The following is a 20,822-nucleotide window of genomic DNA, read 5'->3' on the forward strand; positions in this document are numbered from 1 at the left end:
GGTGTCTGAACGAGCTCTGCACCATGTGATGTGCATTTTTACAGAGGGGACGACAGCCACAGTTATGCTTATGTTAATGCTTTGTAAGAATGGTATTAAAATAATAGGTTTACATTGAGAGGCTGGAGTCTCGATTGAGGTTGTTGACTCGTTTATATCCCGTATACCAATGACTATACACCAACATTAACACACAACATACAACACAAAATACACACAGGGGAAGAATCTTTGCCACATATACCCCCCTTGTGCAAAGCACACAAAGCCTCAATGGCCACCTCCCCCTTTAAAATCTCAAAAGTCTCACTCAAAGTCCTGGGCCAAGAACAGGGACTTTAAGGGGTTGATGGGAAATCCAGGCTGCTACTGGCCATGCTGTCAGCAGACGTGCTGACAGTGGGGCGAATCTCTCCTCCCGCTGTACCACTGGCAGCGGAAATGCTGCCAATGGTGCGGCTGACAGCTCCCAGACTGATTCTTTCAGCCGGGGCAAGTCCAGCAGCGGAAAAGCTGCTGGGGTTGGTGGTCTGCAGACCTTCCCCAAGATCTCCAGCAGTGAAACTGCTGCGGGGGAAGGTGGTCTCCTGACCTCTCCCCCCTTTATAGCCGGCAGCTCCCTCTGGGGGGACTCAAGCCCCCAGAACTCCTGCAGCGAAGTTGCTGCGGGGAAAGGTGGTCTCCTGACCTTTCCCCCCTTTTTCATAGCCGGCAGCTCCCTCTGGTGGGGCTCAGGCCACACTGACCCCTGCGGCCAAGCAGAGCTGACTGCGACCCCTGGCGAAGCAATTCCAGCGACCCCAGGCAATCTGAACAGCTGGCAACCCCAGGTGATGCGAAGCAACAGGCAACCTCAGGTGATGCGGAGCAGCAGGCAACCCCAGGCGATGCCAGGCAGGCATCCTTGGGCGATGCCAGGCAGGCATCCTTGGTCGAAGCGAGACAGGCATCCTTGGGCGAAGCGAGACAGGGAGTCAGGACAAGCAGGGGTGCGGGTGTTGGCCCTCTTCTCGGCCACTGCGGCCGGGTGGTTCTTCCCCATGCTTCCCTCAGCAGCCTATGCAAGGGCTGCTGAGGACTGCCAGGGTCTATTCCTGGTCCTTCTGGTGCAGGGAGAGGCAGCTCCAGCTCCTCTTCTCTTGATGGTGGGGGAAGTGATACCTGCAGGTATTCATCCTCTGCTGGTGGGGGAAGTGATAACAGCAGGCATTCACTCTCTGCTGGTGGACGGGGACCCAGCAGGCATTCACCCTCTGCTGGTGGACAGGGACCCAGCAGGGATTCACCCTCTTCTGGTGGACGGGGAACCTGCAGGCATTCACCTTCTGCTGGTGGAGGTGGTGGAGGCAGAGGCAGCTCCTGCTGCTCTGCTCCTGCCGATGGAGGTGGCGGAGTTATGTAGTATCCTGCCTGTGAAGGTGGCGGAGTCCGAGACAGCTCCTGCTGCTCTGCTCCTGTGGATGGAGGTCGCAGAGGCGTGTAGTCTCCTGGCGGTGGAGGTGGGAGCGGCGTGTAGTCTCCTGGCGGTGGAGGTAGGAGTGGCGTGTAGTCTACCCTTATTACAGGGGACTGATGCGCCTCTCCCTCACTTGCAGGAGACTGGTGCGGCTCTCCCTCACTTGCAGGGGACTGGTGCGGCGCTCCCTCACTTGCAGGGGAAGGTGATGGAGGCAGAGGAAGCACCTGCTCCTCTCCTCCAGGTGGTGACGGTAGGGGAAGTGATACTAGCAGGCAATCACCCTCTGCTGGTGGAGATGGGAACAGCTTCCTCTCGGGCTTTGGATCCCCGCGGTCTGGACTCTCGTGATCCCCCTACCTGGGCGCTGGACTCTCGCGGTGCCCCCGCCTGGGCGCTGGAGACCCTGCTACCTGGGCTGCTGTTCTATTTATAGCTGCCTCCAGGTAGCAGAGGACCAACTCCACACCTTCCTGCAGGAAGTTTGGGGTGTGTTCCCTCTTGTACTCCTCCCATCACTCCCTGTCCATCAGCTACAGGACCCGGATGGCTATGGGCATGGACTGGGCCTCCAGCCCAGCATTGTCCTGGATCCAGTCCCTCAACCTGACGGCGTCTTCTGACATTTTTTTTTTTAACAAGAAATTGCGGTTCCTGGTCTGGTCTGTGTCTAGGAGGCGCTGGTAATCCCACAATGACACCACGTGTCACAAAGACGGCTGGAGTGGGTGACGTCAGACCAGACACAGGAACCAGGAAAATAAACGACAGAGAGGTAGAGTTGGGTGGAGCTGAGCGAATGGTATCGCTCACCATTTAATAGTGCACAGACAGACAGACAGAAAATAAAAGGTTGAAAGACGAACAAAAACGCAGGACACGGCACATTCGCCAAAACAAAGAGTTGAAACAAAATGGACTTAACATGAAACAAACACGGTGAGCTGATCTTTTTAACGATTATTATTATTATTATTATTATTATTATTATTATATTATTATTATTATTACCTCCGTCTCCAATACCGTTCTCCACTCACCGAATACACGACCCCCAGTGAGTGAAAACATGCAGCTTTTATGCAGCTGTACCGAGACTCGGTTGCTAATCAATCATTCAATTGGAGTCAACTGCACATGAATTAATAAAGTGCAATTCCCGTGCTCACATATTATTACATTTTACTTGCACGTGAAGTTCTGTGCAATCCTTGTGCCTAAATACAAATATACATTTTAAAAACTCGTGTTACACAGACCCGTTTATATCCCATGTACCAGTGACTTTACACCAACATTAACACACAACATACAACACAAAATACACACAGGGACGGGCACTTTGCCACAATGATACACTTCAGAAACAAAACAATGGCTGTTGCGTAAGTAAAAATATATTGTTTTGTTGTGGTTGCACTAAAAAAAATCTCAGGCCCGACAGGTTGTGGCCAACAGGAATCCTGTGTAAGTCCCTGCACATTGTTCTCGTTGATGCAGATTATCCATTGTCTGCAGTCATTGGATTACTCTGCCCACGGATTGATGCTCATCTCAATCCTCTGCAGCAGTCACCTTCCCCAGATATTTCCTTCCTGGCCCTACATATCTTTAGAACAAGCAAAATGTTGGGAACAAAGCTTTTCAGCCTCTTGACACAATCTAAAAAAATCTATTTTCATGAGGGGTCTAATGTCACAGTACAATGCATGTCGAGATACAGGCCACATCATGATACATGTGGTGGCCCTGATGGGCTACTTGTATGATAAGAACATAAGAAAGTTTACAAATGAGAGGAGGCCATTTGGCCCATCTTGCTCATTTGGTTGTTAATAGCTTATTGATCCCAGAATCTCATCAAGCATCTTCTTGAAGGATCCCAGGGTGTCAGCAACACGTATCTATAATGAGGTCAAATTATCATTTAATGATGGACTTTTCTTTTTAAATGCCAGACCAGTGTTGAGATCCTGTTATCTTGCTGTGTCAACTCATTTTAGATCAGCAGGCTTATTTGCCAAAGCACACAACCACCTCCGGCCTTCATTGTTAAAGACAATGACTGCAGAGCCATCGCTCTCCAGCTCAACACACTATTTCCAGAATTTCTTTCAAACTCTTCTCCACACATACATCTTGTTGGTCAAAAGCCTTTTTTTTTCTTTTTGGTTGCTAATAAATCACAGGGGCTGCTTTCCTGTGTGTGTGATTTACTTGTATGCTTGCTTACTTTATCAACAAGCCTTTTGTGTGCCACTGCAGTCTAGAAGCAAATGTTTCCATCCTTTTCCCAATAGCTACTTAAAAAAAAAAAAAAAGCATTGGAGATAAAGGTTTTACATATTCTTGGGAAGATAAAATATGTGTTAGCTTCTCAAAAGCTTGAATGGTGGATTTTCACGTTATTTTAGATTTTAAAATGGAACACAATGTAAGTCGATGGAGGCCATTATAAAGTCTTGGAGTGAAACATGAGAAATCAGGAGGATTATTTATTTATGTATTCTAAGATAAGGTGGGACGCCGAAAGTGGACTAAGTGTTTCATAAACTGTGTTAATCTCTTAATGCTGCCAAATGTTTGCAGAAAGGTTTTCTGAATGAGGAAAATCCTATTTAAAAATGATAGTCCAGTTAAATTCCTCATCCTGTTTTTTCTTTCCAGGGGATGAAGGCGACAACTTCTATGTAATTGACCAAGGTGAAGTAGATGTAAGTACAATAAAAACCAAAGAAACCGGGCCCTGTGATGCATGTTCAAACCAATGCTTCCATATGCCTTGAATGCATTAAAGAAGACTAGTACATGACTGTCCATTCCTGAACTTATTGTCAAAATATCTTTACTCTTCCTCGGAGGGCCTCGTGCTCAATCTGTCACAGAACCCCTGAATTTGTTTTGTCACTGGGGTTTTATACTTACTAATGTCAGTCGTACTTAACTGTTGGAATATTTCCTCCATTTCAACTATTAAACACTCAGTAGAATTTAGAAATACTAACATAAACTTAATAAATTCAATGACAAATATTTTGACTGTGCTAAGTCTTTTTGAGTTTCTTCAATATTTTGAAAAAAGACTTCTAGTCAAAACATATGTCATTGAATGGTTTAGTATTTCTAGACAGCTGCTGCTGTCTTCAGAACCGTCTACATTGGGATGGTTAGGAATGGATTTTTAAAGGTGAGCCACATTACTGGTCAGAAATCAAGAGGACCTGAAGCTTCCCTCAGCCAATCAGACACTAATGCAGATTTTTCAGTATGTGCAGCTGGGTAATGTCATTGTCTTTAACATCGACTAGAGAGATAAGAAACAAGAACATTATTAGAACATCATTGTTTACATGTAAAAAAAAAAAAAAAAAAAAAAAAAAAACATTTCATAAAGTTTGTCCAAATCAGGCTATAATGAACACACATCTTGGGCATATCTGCAAAAGTTGGAAATAATAAAAGAAACGTAATAAATTACAAATGTTTCGACTAGAAGTTTTTTTCAATGTCTTCTAAAGATGTTTGTTGTTCATTACATTTCTTTTATATTCCTAAATTCAGCAGTGTTGAGCATTGAATAGTTATGAATGTTTATCTGCAAAAGCATGATGTTTTTCTGATTGAGGTTTTATTTGCAGTAGATCTGATTGTCTTTTTTAGCTCTGTTGTGGGTTGGTGCGGGTTAGGGGAAAAGTCACATTAAAATATTTGTAATTAAGCCCTTAAGAGGTGTAGATATTACATTGCCACTGGTTTTATGATGGCAAGATGCATTTTCTTTTTTGGCAATAAATAAAAATGATGGAATATAATATTAAAAAAAAAAAAAAAACTGGAAAACACCTTAATTTATTTATATAGGACATGGGAGAGCTAGGATAACAGAATGGTGGATCAAACGAATTCCCCTCCCCATTTCAAAACATGCAAAGAATGGAGCCATATCTCCTGAACGGGCAGGTGAAGCGTGACATAGATGGTAGTAATGATAGTAAGGTTACAATAGAGGAATAGTGACTGCCTATTACTGTGAAACAAGTATACTCTTTGAAAGGGTGACGGAATACAAATTGAGAGTGTTTATACAAGCAAATCTATTTCAAAGCGTCTATACTTTAAAGTCTTAAAATTAGTTAATAAAGTTACCCTTAACCAGTGCTTTAAGCACAGCACAGAGTTGAAAATATATTTACAACAGATGGAAGGAGACACTTCACACACAAAGTGGTGAGGGTATGGAATGGATTACTTAGTCATGATGTTGATGCTGAATCACTGGGTTCCTTTAACACCCAACTTGACAAAGTTCTGAGATCAATCAGTTACTAGGAACGACAAGCATAGATGGGCCACACGACCTCCTCTCATGCATAAATTATCTTAAAATTGCGTGGTTTAGCATAACATACACACACAGAGCAACTAATCATAGAATCGGTTTAGAAACCAACAGGCCAGTTCACTTCACTGGGAAAATGGGACCTATTCTTTTTAAGTGGAAGATTGAGTACTGAATAAAGGAAATGCTGGTTTCACAGAAAGGAGTGAAGAAGGAACAGTAGGATATTAAGATGAGCATGGACATAACATGATTAAATACATGCCTCTGCAGACTGTGGTGTACTGAACTGAGAGGGGAATGCATATTAACATTTCTGTTTGACATACTGCAGGTGGACTTGTGTGAGGAGGTACTAGTATTTGGGAGAGCCTTGATTAAGGAGTTTATCAAAACAGAAGCCTTAAAGCTTCCTGTTTTTTTTTTTTATTTAATTGAATACACTCACCAGGGTATCCAACTTAACACAGTCAAACTAAAGAAACATTCAGTATCAGGGACTGAATCTCAGCGATATTGTTTGCATACAAACTTCATTACATCTATTAGCTGAACCATTCCCTTTCAAGTTTGAAAGTCATAATAAACTCTGAAGATTGTGACAGTTATGCGTGTTGGTTTTTTAAGTGTTGAACACTACAAAGGACAAGCAAGCTACATGCCATAGGGGCTGGAAATTCCCAGAGTAAACAGGGTGATTGTTTTAAAGCAACAAAACAACTGAAACTAGATCTGCAAAGAAGGATGTCACACTGTTCCAAGCAACAAAGAATGCTGTTGGACTATTGTACTAGTGTTTTTCTTCCCTGCAAGTGAAAGAATATGATTGTGTTTTATAAATGTGTTTCTTAGTGGACTGGAAGTAGAAGTAAGAGCAAACACAGAGGCCCCTCTAAGTGCAGCTTTGTTGTTCTCCAGGTCTATGTCAACGGGGAATGGGTGACCAGCATTGGAGAAGGAGGAAGCTTTGGAGAACTGGCCTTGATCTATGGAACCCCAAGAGCAGCAACAGTGAAGGCCAAGACAGACCTTAAGCTGTGGGGGATCGACCGGGACAGCTACAGGCGCATTCTAATGGTATGTGTGATCTATCAGAGCTGCACCTACAGGCACAATGAGGAAATAATATCTCCAAGCTTCATAGAGGGCCATTTTCATCTTCACAGACTCAGACTCAACTCACACAGTTGCCAGCGGTAGAGGGTTTTAAGCATTATAATGGTGAGATGGGGCCGATTTGTTTTTGGTGCCCGATTTGCACATTGTAATTCCAGTCTGAGGAACAGCACTATGTCAGCCTCTCAGAAATGGGGCTTGTGCTTGACAACAGGTGATCCTTCGTCAAATCAGATCTATTGAAGTCTGATGTTTGAAGGTTTACAAAAATTAGGGGTGTTTTAGTATTGCTTTATATTTTTAAAAACGTTAATTATTAGTTCCAGATTGTTAATAGTATTAAGTATGGCCATATTGAACTAAAGGTCTTGTATTCAGTTCAGTAAATGAATGAAACACTGTTTGAGAATAATATAATAATAATAATAATAATAAATAATAATAATAATAATAATAATAATAATAATAATAATAATAATAATAATAAGTGTTCCAGCAAGCTTTGGTATTTGAAAAGCATACCTGGGGATGCCTGTTATCCCAGTACCTCTGCACATAGTTCAATTGCAGCTACACTACTGGAAGGAGTCTGAACTGCAGTACATGAAATGATACCATGAAGCAACAGTAACTCTTGTGTTTTTTAGATGAGTCGAACTATAAAATACAACTAACTAAAAAAAAAATAAAAAAAACACCAAAATATGTACAAAAGAAGAAAGGGGGCAGTGATAATGTTACTAGTGCTAATAAGAGTATGGGTGTTAAAACCTTGGTTAACACTCCTGTAAGTGCGCTACCTCCTTTAACCCACAGGGGTCAGTAACAGACACTTGATGTGTCTCTTTCTCTGGACCCCAGGCACACCACTGTATGGACCAAAAGTCCTGGAACAACTCAAACTGAAGTGCTGTCACTGGGAGCTAAATACAGTTCCACTGACAAGAAAAAGACAAGAACCCTTTGAGCTGCTGCATTAGTAATTTTTTAGAACATCATGAACAAAAGCCCTGGGTGGCTTGAGCTTGATAATAATTTACAGATGCCATCACAGTATGACAAATAAGTTAATCACTTTGTAAAATGTATTGTCACGTCCCCTATTAGCAGCAACTCTGAATGTTAAAGACAAGACATTGTAAGCATTTAAACCACAGGTTCTATAGGAAGAGATTAACTGTTAATATAAACTTTTTGTGTTTTTTTATGTAGATTTATTATGTTGTTATGTGTTCATGGCTACCTCTATTCAGGTTGAGAGTGTTTTCTCTTGCCCTCTTTGTATGACAGACCCCCTGACTCAACAAATAATGTGTAAAAAATAACAGTTGGAGGTGCTGTAGCTACCAAACAATTAGAAACATGCTTTAGTTTATGATGAATGAAAATGCATTTTTTTTTATTTTAAAAAAGTTAGCTATAGATTCCACTGTAAACAAGGCTAGTTGTTATTCATTTATCCAAAAGATATGTTTGATTCCAAAATGAATGATTGCTAGTGGTCCAGACTTGTCTGCCAGTACTGTTTTTGAATAATAATAATAAAAAAAAAAATCTAGGAAAATCCGTTTCAGTGTGGGTGGGATAAATTACATTGTCACTTTTGATGCAAGATTAACCTTTTCAAATCTACAGTTTTGAATGTTCTACAAAGGAGACTTATAATCAGTAGATAGTGAAAAGTAATGGCCTGCTGCTGTGAATTTTAGAAGTGCACTTTGTTGTCACCATTACATGACTGCAATAGCCAGTTGTGTAATCACAATTTTATTTTTCCCGGAGGAGATTGTCACGATGTCAGATTAGGAAGTCTTTGCTTGGGTTGATTTTTCTCCATGAACGTGACACCAAAACCTCAGAATACGATTAAAGCTAACAGCAATTGAAAAGTCATTGACTAAAAGCATTTCCCTTTTTCTTTGTCTCAAACAGGGCAGCACACTGAGAAAGAGGAAGATGTACGAGGAATTTCTGAGCAAGGTCTCCATTTTGGGTCAGTTGTCTTTGTTGAGTGCTAAACGACATTCAGCAGCCACACATGCAGCTTGCACAGAGATCGCTCTTTCAAGCATATCCACAACCATTTAACAAGAAAAAGCATGTCTAGAAGGGGAGCCTTCAGTAGCCACCCACCAGACAGTAGCTAAGCAAAGAATGCAAAGTGACTCAAAATGTATAAACATGTATTATGACACACACAAGGATCTTAAAGGGATTCTATGGAGAAGCTTTTGAAAGTAGTCCAAAAGGGATTCCAGAGTGACTCGTTGGTCAGAGCTTGAGATGTAATGACTTTACACAGGCCTCTGGAAAGTAAAAAGCTGTGGTAATTATGATGTGATGACATCAGCTCTGACTGGTAGGTGAGAGAGTTCCCATGATAGAGGAAATAACCTCTAGCTTGTAGGCTAAATAAACAAACCACACAGCTCGACACTCTCCAGCTTTCCTTTTCTGCACTCTCCAGGTCCTCAGTGCACTGCTTCACTTCATATGCTTGGATTGTGCTATTCTGTGATTATTTTGATGAGCATGGACATGCTCTTGGTGTCATTCAGCAGGAAAGAAACAACAAATGATTAATCCCCAATCAATAATAAAGCTTGTGAGTGATCCTGTATCAGCGTGGAGTGCAATAAAAATACAGGCTCGAATTGCATAGTTCATGATTTAGGTAAATGGATTTTTTTAAGTCTGGATTTTCTTGGTATAAATCAGCACTTTAACATAAGATAATATACAACAAGAGGAAGCCATTCAGCCCATCTAAGGTCATCCAGGTTCCTAATAGCTGATGTCTAAAATTTATCAAACTGAGTCAAGCACAGAGGATCCCAGCGATTCAGCATCGACAATATTACTAGGTAGCACATTATATCCCCTCACCACTCTGTGTGAAGAAGTGACTCCTTCCTTCTGCCCTAAGTCTTCATTTAATTTCTCACTGTGTCCTCTGGTACTGGTTTCTGTGCTTAAGTATTTGTTAACTTTGTCAACTCCTTTGGCCAAATAATATATAAGTGTATCATTTTAAAACCTTGGGAATTTTTTACATTAACTTTGAGGAGTTGCAGTTAGGTGTAATCAAGTGGGATAGATCCAATGATTGAAAACTGCCTGCAACTTCTCCAGTCTCATCTGTCTCACTGGAAGCCAGGCTTATTTACAATGGAAAACAGAATGCCAAGCAAATTTGCACCAGTATTTAATCTGAAGTGTAGCATTACACCTTTCAACACTTAATGTTTGAGGGATGGAAGTGTAACAATAGGAATGCTGTACATTTAAACTGTAAAGCATGGATTTGTGTTCTGTGTCATCCCTGTGCATTTACACAAGCCGACAGACAGCTGGCAAAACCTGTTTATGCTTTGGTACATATGAAAAGGAAGAATCAATATAAAAAATACCATTTTTAGTATAAAAAAATGTGCACTGCACTTATTAATAAACAGCTGTGATTGCAGAAAAAAATAGAGGTGCAGGATGGGTTTATTTGAAAATATCAGTGTTTTAAGATGCCATGAGGATGGGCCTGTAATCTCAATGCACATCAGTTGCTGCATCCACCTGTTTCCTTACTCTGCTTGAATCTGATGCATAACATCCATTTGCCTTCCAGATTCATTATTATTACCAATACTAACTATATTTTTATACGTGCAATCCCCAAAGGCAGCAGATCTTCTACAAATGTGTCAGCAGTGCTTGTTCCCTTTCAATTGAATGACAACCATTACCGAATGGGAAGGGCCCTCTTGGACTGCCAATCACTGAGCATATATAAAAAAGCTGCCCTATCAGGGCCCTGCTGTGAGGGGAAAGTCCCTCCCACCTCCTGCTGAAGAGGGACATCCTCACAGTAGAATGTCGCCATTTTCTCTCTCAATCCACTGAGACAGGTCACAGATTGCTTCATGCTTTCTTTGCCTGAATTTGGCTAATTTGTTGGCTTTTTACCATCAAATTTTATTAATCCACAGTAGAATCACGCTTTCGAGCATTTTTAAGAGTGCCACTACCTTTTTCTCGCGTCAGTTTATTGACTAGAGCTGTTTTTCACCCCTCAGGAGATTGGTAATTGTTCTGGTGCTGTAAGGAGACCCTGCAGGCTTACGGTGGCGTCCTCCACGCTGATTTAATCAGCCTAACGCCCCTCTCAAGCCTTGGGATCTCATAGCGTGGCTATGCTTTGCCCTCGACGACCACGCAGACTGAATCGGCTGCATACCCCGGCATCGACCACGGTTTTCCCGACCGAACTTGAGGCAGAGAAAAACAGCGCTCTCCTCGACGCCAATTCCGGCACCGATTAACTCGGCACTGGTTGACTAGCTTCGGAGCCGTCCACAGCCCGACACCGACCACACTACACATCGACATCGATCTCGGCGCCAACTGACTCGGCACCGACCACTCAGCATCGACAGTGCTCTCCTCGGCGACGTTCCCGGCAACAATTGATTCGGCACCAGTGAACCCCTTCGAAGTCGTCTACAGCCGCGCTAATATCGGCACCGAGCGCAACAGCTGCCTAGGTAGGACGAGCACTTGTCCTGTGCCAGATGCTTGGGGCCAGAACACGCAGCCAAAGCACTGGCGGGTGAGTTGGACTGCTCTCCATGCAGAAAGTCCAGTAGAACTAAGCGCAGGAGAGCAGCCCTATCCCCAACTGAGTCTTTTTCCCCTAGCCAGGGAAGAATGAGGTCCGTGGTCCAAGGTCCTCCCCCCATCCCCCCCACCCACGGCCACAGTGACCAGGGAGCTCTCACCTGGGTCACCCTTCCCTTCACCACCACCGGTGCAGAGGCGCTTGCGCTTCTCAGGGGAAGCAAGATGGCCAAGGCAGTTCCATTTGAGGGGGCGTTCACCAGGGGACAGACGGTCAACGCGCAGGGGCCGCTCCGCTTCTCTGCACAGACGCTCGCCGTTGCAGTCGCCTCAGAGACGCCCAAGCTCAGCTGAGTGGCGTTTTTGGGAGCTGGCAGAGACTGGGGGCTCAGCAGACAATGCTTGAGACCCTGCTTAAATCTCAGGACAGATTGCCCCCTACCACCGGGCAGCCCCAACTTCCCTAGTCTCGCTCCCCATCCCCAATGCATAGACCTCCTAGCCCAGGCGAGTTGTCTATTACACTGTTGAGGTCAGACGTGTCTGACCCAGCCACATCCATTGGGCAAGCCACGGCGGGGGCTCCTTACCTTCCTTGCCGCATATATCCGGCACTCATGCAGCATGCAGCTGCAGCCACGGACATCCCCTGGCTGGCAGAACAGGAGTAAAAGGGGCACCGCTTCCTACAGCAGAAAGGGTACCAACAACATGCCCTCCGCTTGTGCCAGGATTTCCTCAAGCTAGTTTGCTCATCCTGGAGTAACCCAGCCTCCGCCCCCTCAGCCTCTAGAACAGCAGAGTTCCTACTACACACTGCAGGAGTCCAAGAAGGGGGCTTATTCACATTCCCGACCATCGGAGATATGGTAACAGTACTGGTGCAGGGATCCACCTTCACCAGAGGGGACAAAGACCCGATCTGCCTGCCCAAGCCATGCAGAATAACCGACGCCATGCTTAAGAAAGCGTATGCGTCAGCGGCACTATCAGCCAGGGCGGCCAATGCAATGGCTATACTGGTCCTGTACCAGACATAGCTAGCTGAATGGCTGCAAGAGCGGGCAACGGAGGCAGACACTGGAGTTACTGGCGGTAATAACGGTGATGACCGACCTAATGGTGGAGTTAGGTTAGGCATCAGGCAGGTCTCTAGCGGCGCTGGTAGCCACGCGCAGACATCTGTGGCTAACAGAGGACAAGGTCGTTGAGACCGAGAAGGCAGCACTACTAGATGCCTCTATTACACTGTGCAGATGTTCAGAGCGACCATTGATGTGAGCCTTGAAAGGTCCCACAAGGCCATGGAGGTCGCTTCCAAGTTCTCACGCCTTCCTGCCTACCGCCAGAACCCAAGGTGGCATTTACAGCCTGCAGGGACAACAGGGTCTGAACACTGCCCGCCACCCCAAAACAGACAAGCAGGCAGAGGCAGAGCCAATGGCAAGGGACCACCACTGGCCAGCCGGCTGGAGAACGAATCCGGGGCATAAACACCTGCCCCTGAGGGTCCCCCGGCTGCCACCATCCCCCCTCACAACTGGACTGACCAAAGGCAACGGCCCATGGCAAGACTGCACCCAGGACTCCTGGGTGCTATCGACAATGAGACATGGATAGAATCTGCAATTCTGCATAGGTCCGCCACCCTTCAAGGGTGTGCTCCTCACCACCGTCGAGCCAGAGAAAGAGATACTCCTTCAACAGGAGATCGCCAGACAGAGGAAGTTCAATAAGTTGACAGCGCAGCATATTTTCCAATCCATCCAACCGAGCGACTGGTTCACATCGATCAACCTGCAAGACGCCTACTTTCACGTCCCGATCCGTCCCGCGCACAGAAAATATCTGCGCTTTGCCTTTCAAGGCACCATGTACGAATTCTGCGTGCTGGCATTTGGCCTCTTGCTGGCGCCCCGCAAGTTTTCAAAGAGCATGGATGCAGCACTGGCTCCACTCAGGCTGTGGGGTATTCAGATCCTGAACTATCTAGACGATTGGCTGGCTGGCTAGTTTGCACGCATTCCAAAAGACGTGCAGAGGGGCACACAAAACAGGTCATAGATCATGTGACAAAATTAAGGCTCTCAATACATCAACAGAAGAGCAACTTTGTACCGTCTCAGTCCACAGTGTTCCTGGGGATCAGACTGAACTCTGTGAGCATGCTTGCCTCTCTGTCGGAAGACAGGATTCGGTCATTGGAGGCCACACTCTCCCTATTCAGAGAGGACACTCTCCTACAGGTCAGAGTATAAAAAAGGTTGTTGGGTCTGATGGCAGCCGACTCAAGAATCCTTCCACTAGGGCTGCTGAGAATGCGCCCGCTTCAAGCCTGGATAAATACGCTCAAGGTGCACCTGGTCCGAGATCGGTACCGGCTGGTGCGAGTATCCAGACAATGCAGGAAGACACTGGTGGCTCTGTCCTAGCAAACTGCGCCTTGGATCTCCCCTCGGATCCCCTCACAGAATGGAAGTGATCACTACAGATGCCTCCAGCCTGGGGGCTGGGGAGCGGTCTGGAATGGGAGAGAAATAAGAGGTCCGTGGAAGGGACATTGGCAATGCGCAAGAGCTGCAAGCAGTGAAATTGGCATTGTCTCATTTTTGCCAGCAGTTAGTGCACAAACATGTGCTTGTCCAGACGGACAATACCACATTGGTAGCTTACATAAACCACCAAGGCGGCCTGCGCTCGCTGGGCCTTCTCCACCAAGTGCACAGTCTCCTGTTCTGGATGCACAGAAACTTGCATTCCATCAGGGCAGTGTGGACAACAAGGCAGCACACCTCCTGTCCAGAATAGCTCTAGACAGCTCGGAATGGAGACTGCATCCTCAAGTAGTGAAACAGATTTGGGAGTGGTTTCGAACTGCGTGAGTCAACCTCTTTGCCACAGCCGAGTCCACTCATTGCCCCCTTTGGTTCTCCATGGAGAGAGACGTGGGCCCCCTGGGAGTAGGCGCGCTAGCTCTCCCCTGGCCACAGGGGCTATTGTATGCATTCCCTCCACTACCATTATTACCCCTGACACTAGAGAGATCAGGGTGGAGAGAGCACAGGTTTTGCTGGTTGCACCCAGATGGCCAAGATACCCCTGGTTTGCTCTCCTCTCCGACATATTATCGGAGTCAGCCGTGGCAACCCCAGCTGCGCAAGGACCTCCGGAGCCAAGTGGAAGGGTTATTATGACAATTTTAACCTTCTTACAACACTTGTTTGACACAGGAAAATCAGCGTCCACTTTGAAGGTATACCTGGCAGCAATATCAGTGTGCCATGACAAAATTGACTTGGTGTCCCCTGGGGCACATTTCCTGGCAGTGCAGTTCCTTAGGCTCGGAGGCTTCATCCTCCCATGAAAAGTATGGCCTCCAAGTGGGATCTAGAACTAGGACTGCGGGCCCTTATGGGCCCCCCATTCGAGCCATTTAATAGCCATTACGTCTGCCAGACGAGTAAGTGAGCTTCATGCGCTGTCCTTTGATGACACATGCATGGCATTTAAAGGAAATGACTCGCGGGTAACATTAAGAACAAATCCATCCTTTTTGCCAAAGGTGGTATCCTCATTCCATATTAACCAACCAGTGGTTTTGGAAACTTTCAGACCTCCCCCGCACGAGTCAGAGGAGGACCATAGACAGCACACGCTATGCCCAGTTCGGACTCTGCACTGTTATCTTGAGATAGGACGGCGACTGGAGACAGTCCAACCAGCTGTTTCTCTGTATGGGTCCCGCTATAGAGGTCAGGCCCTATCGAAGCAACGTCTAGTGCACTGGATGACAGATGCGATACGCTTGACATATGAACAGACGGACTCCCCGTTACCGGGGGACATTATGGCCCATTCTACCAGGGGTCAGGCAACTTCGTGGGCTTTCCTTCATGGTGCCTCCTTAGATGAGTTATGCAATGCTGCTACATGGACAGGTAGTCAGACATTTGCAGGATTTTACCGCCTTGTTGTTGCAAACTGAGCAAGACCCTCTCTGAGGTCTAGGGTGTTGCAGGCAGCATGCCCTTAGGCGTCATGTGGGCTCCGAGGCTATCGCCGTGGGGCTGTACTGTCGGTAAACTGGAGCCCTGACAGCTTTGGTACAGCTTCCCATTCGGTAATGGTTGTCATTCAATTGAAAGGTAACGTTAGGTTATTACCGTAATCCTGGTTCCCTGAAAGAGAATGACAACCATTACCCTTTGAGGTCGTGTCCCCAGCTGACTTCTGTTTTCAAAGGAAAATGGTGATGTGCTGCTGTGAGGATGTCCCTCTTTAGCAGGAGGTGGGAGGGACTTCCCCTCACAGCAGGGCCCTGATAGGGCAGCTTTTTTATATATGCTCAGTGATTGGCGGTCAGAGGGAGCTCTTCCCATTCGGTTGTCATTCTCTTTCAGGGAACCAGGGTTATGGTAATAACCTAACATTTTCCTTCCTCCATCAAGAGTTTCTTTTGTTTTGAACTTTGCAGAATCCTTGGACAAGTGGGAGCGCTTGACGGTGGCTGATGCTCTAGAACCTGTGCAGTCTGAAGATGGTGAGAAAATTGTGGTACAAGGAGACCCAGGAGATGACTTCTTTATCATCACAGAGGTGACCTTTTATTGTAATGTACTGGATCCTGTATCATACATATTGTAGTATTGTAAAACCTGTTTAATCCAGCTCGTCTCCATACTAGCATTCTGTAGAACTGAAATGCAATGGATCCCAGAACCTGTCTTCTGAAATGCGGAATGATTTGTAAGTCATGTCTGCCTGAAATAAATGGAAATGTAAAGAAATAGGGATGTAACGAGATTCATCGTGCATCATTGAATGGTGCTACTTTGGTTACATAACATATCATATTGTAATAGAGGTATGTATCATTGTACACTGTTGCATCACAAGACTAAAAGCACAACAAAGCTCATTGTAGTTTACCAAGCATTTCTTGAATGAAGTGTGTTTTATACTTGGTGTGAATACATATTCCCTAGCTCTCTGAATTTTAGTCATTTAACAAAATAGGCCATTATTAAATTATCATTTGATCTTATAATGTATTAGGAATATCACATACATATAGTGGGATAGTCTGACGTTGCTCCCCTAGAGTAAATATGTATAACTAATTTGCATGCACATGGGTGAAAGTTTTTTGTCTGCAGAAAGAATTCCGTCACAATGGCCTCTCCCAGGTCCATTCCTATGATTCGTGTAGACATGGCAAAAAAAAAAAAAAAAAAAAAAAAGATTATTGTGGAAAACTGTAAAATGTTTCGCACGTACTTTACTTTTTTCTTCTGTTGAATTGATTGACACCATAGGCGCCTAACCCATCAGGCACGGGGGAGGCAAACTATACTGAACAAAAATATAAACGCAACATGCAACAATTTCAAAGATTTTACTGAGTTACAGTTCATATAAGGAAATCAGTCAGTTGAAATAAATTCATTAGGCCCTAATCTATGGATTTCACATGACTGGGTATACAGATATGCATCTGTTGGTCACAGATACCTTAAAAAAAAAGGTAGGGGCGTGGATCAGAAAACCAGTCAGTATCTGGTGTGACCACCATTTGCCTCATGCAGCGCGACACATCTCCTTCGTATAGAGTTGATCAGGCTGTTGATTGTGGCCTGTGGAATGTTGTCCCACTCCTCTTCAATGGCTGTGCGAAGTTGCTGGATATTGGCGGGAACTGGAACACGCTGTCGTACACATCGATCTAGAGCATCCCAAACATGCTTAATGGGTGACATGTCTGGTGAGTATGCAGGCCATGGAAGAACTGGGACATTTTCAGCTTCCAGGAATTGTGTACAGATCCTTGCGACATGGGGCTGTGCATTATCATGCTGAAAGATGAGGTGATGGCGGCAGATGAATGGCACAACAGTGGGCCTCAGGATCTCGTCACGGTATCTCTGTGCATTCAAATTGCCATCGATAAAATCCAGTTGTGTTCGTAGCTTATGCCTGCCCATACCATAACCCCACCGCCACCATGGGGCACTCTGTTCACAACATTGACATCAACAAACACACTACACCATACACACTGTCTGCCATCTGCCCGGTACAGTTGAAACCGGGATTCATCTGTTTAGAGCACACTTCTCCAGCGTGCCAGTGGCCATCGAAGGTGAGCATTTGCCCACTGAAGTCGGTTACGACACCGAACTGCAGTCAGGTCAATACCCTGGTGAGGATGACGAGCATGCAGATGAGCTTCCCTGAGACGGTTTCTGACAGTTTGTGCAGAAATTCTTCGGTTGTGCAAACCCACAGTTTCATCAGCTGTCCTGGTGGCTGGTCTCAGACGATCCTGCAGGTGAAGAAGCCGGATGTGGAGGTCCTGGGCTGGCGTGGTTACATGTGGTCTGCGGTTGTGAGGCTGGTTTCGATGTGCTGCCAAATTCTTTAAAACGAAGTTGGAGGCGGCTTATGGTGGAGAAATTAACATTCAATTCTCTGGCAACAGCTGTGCTGGACATTCCTGCAGTCAGCATGCCAATTGCACGCTCCCTCAAAACTTGAGACATCTGTGGCATTGTGTTGTGGGACAAAACTGCACATTTTAGAGTGGCTTTTTACTGTCCCCAGCACAAGGTGCACCTGTGTAATGATCATGCTGTTTAATCAGCTTCACACCTGTCAGGTGGATGGATTATCTTGGCAAAGGAGAAATGCTCACTAACAGGAATGTAAACAAATTTGTACACAAAATTTGAGAGAAATAAGCTTTTTGTGCGTATGGAAAATTTCTGGGATCTTTTATTTCAGCTCATGAAACATGGGACCAACACTTTACAAGTTGCGTTTATATTTCTGTTCAGTGTATATATTTTGACTTTTTTGCTTAGTGTATACACTCTGTTAGTCAGTGTTTTGTTACGATTTGACCTTTTAAACGGTTTAAAATGTAATAAAAAACAAAAAGTCATTCAGAAGACTCCAGAAGTCCAGCACTGATTGATTTAAAAAAATGTAATACCAAAAAAACACAATGAACTACAGTTTTTTGTTTAGTTTTTTTGTTTTTATAGTAAGTTAGTTGGTTCATCTTGCTGCGGGGCCATAAACAGGATGTTGTTACTGTTATTGAGCACTAGTAATAATCTGAAGCAGTGGTATTTCAAAATAACAGAAGCACATTTTTACTTTAATAAAGTAGGCTAGAATGTTTTTTTCATTAAAAAGTTATTGTTGTTCTTTATTGAAATTAAGTTTCAGGTTTCATATCAAAGCTTGTTTTATACTAATTAATTTCAAACCAAGTAGGAATTTGCTTGCATCGTTTAAGATGTTGTTCAAGTCAAGTACGCTTATTCGGCCTCATTTACTAAAGGGTACTAAATATAAAAAGCCCCAGCAGTCCAGGCGTATCTTTTAGTCAGTAGCTTACTGTGAAATGTGGTGAGAGGTGGCTTACATTGACCGAAAATGAGCGATCAACAGATACAGCACTCAGCAGGGAACAAGCAGAGGCAACATAAACTGTACTGCTTACCTTTTAATTTTAACATGTATTCTTTGTCTGATATATATATATATATATATATATATACACACACACACACACACACACACACACACACACACACACACACACACACACACACACACACACACACACACACACACACACACACACACACACACACACACACACACACACACACACACACACACACACACACACACACACACACACACACACACACACACATACAGTGGCTTGCAAAAGTATTCAGATCCCTGACCAATTCTCTCATATTACCGAATTACAAATGGTACATTGAAATTTCGTTCTGTTTGATATTTTATTTTTAAACAGTGAAACTCAGAATCAATTATTGTCAGGTGACATTGGTTTTATGTTGGGAAATATTTTTAAGAAAAATAAAAAAAAACTGAAATATCTTGCTTGCATACATATTCAACCCCTGTGCTATGGAAGCTCCCAGTTTGCACCGATGAAAGAAATTGCCCTAACGAGGACACAATTACCTTACCATTGGCCTCCACCTGTGAACTATTAAAGTTGCTGTCGCATTTTCTGGATAAAAACCTCACTGTTGAAGGATCATTGGTAAGGCTGTGAATCTGAAGGAAAATTAAGACCAAAGAGCATTCTACAGAAGTTAGAGATAAAGTAATACAAATGCATAGATTAGGGAAAGAGTACAAAATAATATCCAAGTGTTTGGGTATCCCAGTGAGCACAGTTGGATCAATAATCAGGAAGTGGAAGCTGCATCACACCACCCAGGCACTGCCAAGAAAAGGACGTCCCTCAAAACTCAGCGCTCAAACAAGAAGGAGACTTGTGAGAGAAACACCAGAGAGGCCAACAATCACTTTAAAGGAGCTACAAAGTTCAGTGGCTGGGAGTGGAGTAATGGTACACCAGTCAACCATATCAAGAGCTCTGCATAACACTGGCCTATATGGGAGGGTGGCAAGAAAGAAGCTGTTACTCAAAAAGTACCATCTGAAAGCACGTCTGAAAGCATGAGAATGACCCAGCTGTGATGTGGGAAAATGTTTTATGGTCAGATGAGACCAATATAGAGCTTTTTGGCCAAAACTGAAAGTGCATGTGTGGTGCAAACCTAACACTGCTCATGCCTCAAGACACACCATCCCTACAGTGAAGTATGGTGGTGGCAGCATCATGCTGTGGAGATGCTTCTCATCAGCAGGGACTGGGCATCTTGTTACAATTGAGGGAAGAATGGATGGAGCAAAATACAGGAAAATACTGCAAGAGAATCTGCTTCAGTCCGCTAAAAAACTGAATCTTGGGAGGAAATTCACCTTTCAGCAGGACAATAATCCCAAGCACAAGGCCAAAGCAACATTGGAGTGGCTCAAGAACAAAAAGGTGAATGTCCTAGGGTGGCCCAGTCAAAGTCTTGATCTCAATCCCATTGAGAATCTGTGGCACTATTTGAAAATTGCGGTCCACAAGCGTCGTCCAACCAACCTGAACAACCTGGAGCAAATCTGCCAAGAAGAATGGGCCAAAATCACTCCGACACTGTGTGCAAAGCTGGTACATACTTACCCCAAAAGACTTAAAGCTGTTAGTGCAGCGAAAGGTGGCTCTACCAAATATTAATGTGTGGGGGTTGAATACTTATGCAAGCAAGATATTTCAGTTTTTTATTTTTCTTAAAAATATTTCCCAACATAAAACCAATGTCACCTTACAATAATTGATTCTGAGTTTCAGTGTTTTAAAATAAAATATTAAACAGAACGAAATTTCAATGTACCATTTGTAATTCAGTAATATGA

The 20,822-nt window shown here is 44.4% G+C and overlaps 1 protein-coding gene across 3 annotated transcripts in view; it reads left to right on the forward strand.

Moving 5' to 3' along the window:
- The window catches only part of LOC121330810 (cAMP-dependent protein kinase type I-beta regulatory subunit), a 190,071-nt gene that overhangs the window by 139,092 nt on the left and 30,157 nt on the right, over positions 1-20,822 (forward strand). For all 3 annotated transcript variants that reach the window (XM_041277619.1, XM_041277620.1, XM_041277621.1), the window contains 4 exons: positions 4,124-4,170; positions 6,714-6,872; positions 8,844-8,904; positions 15,997-16,118. In XM_041277619.1, the coding sequence (XP_041133553.1) occupies positions 4,124-4,170; positions 6,714-6,872; positions 8,844-8,904; positions 15,997-16,118 (389 nt within the window). The remainder of the gene's footprint in view (positions 1-4,123; positions 4,171-6,713; positions 6,873-8,843; positions 8,905-15,996; positions 16,119-20,822) is intronic.

The sequence above is a fragment of the Polyodon spathula genome, chromosome 18 (genome assembly GCF_017654505.1).
Source record: "Polyodon spathula isolate WHYD16114869_AA chromosome 18, ASM1765450v1, whole genome shotgun sequence".
NCBI lineage: Eukaryota > Metazoa > Chordata > Actinopteri > Acipenseriformes > Polyodontidae > Polyodon > Polyodon spathula.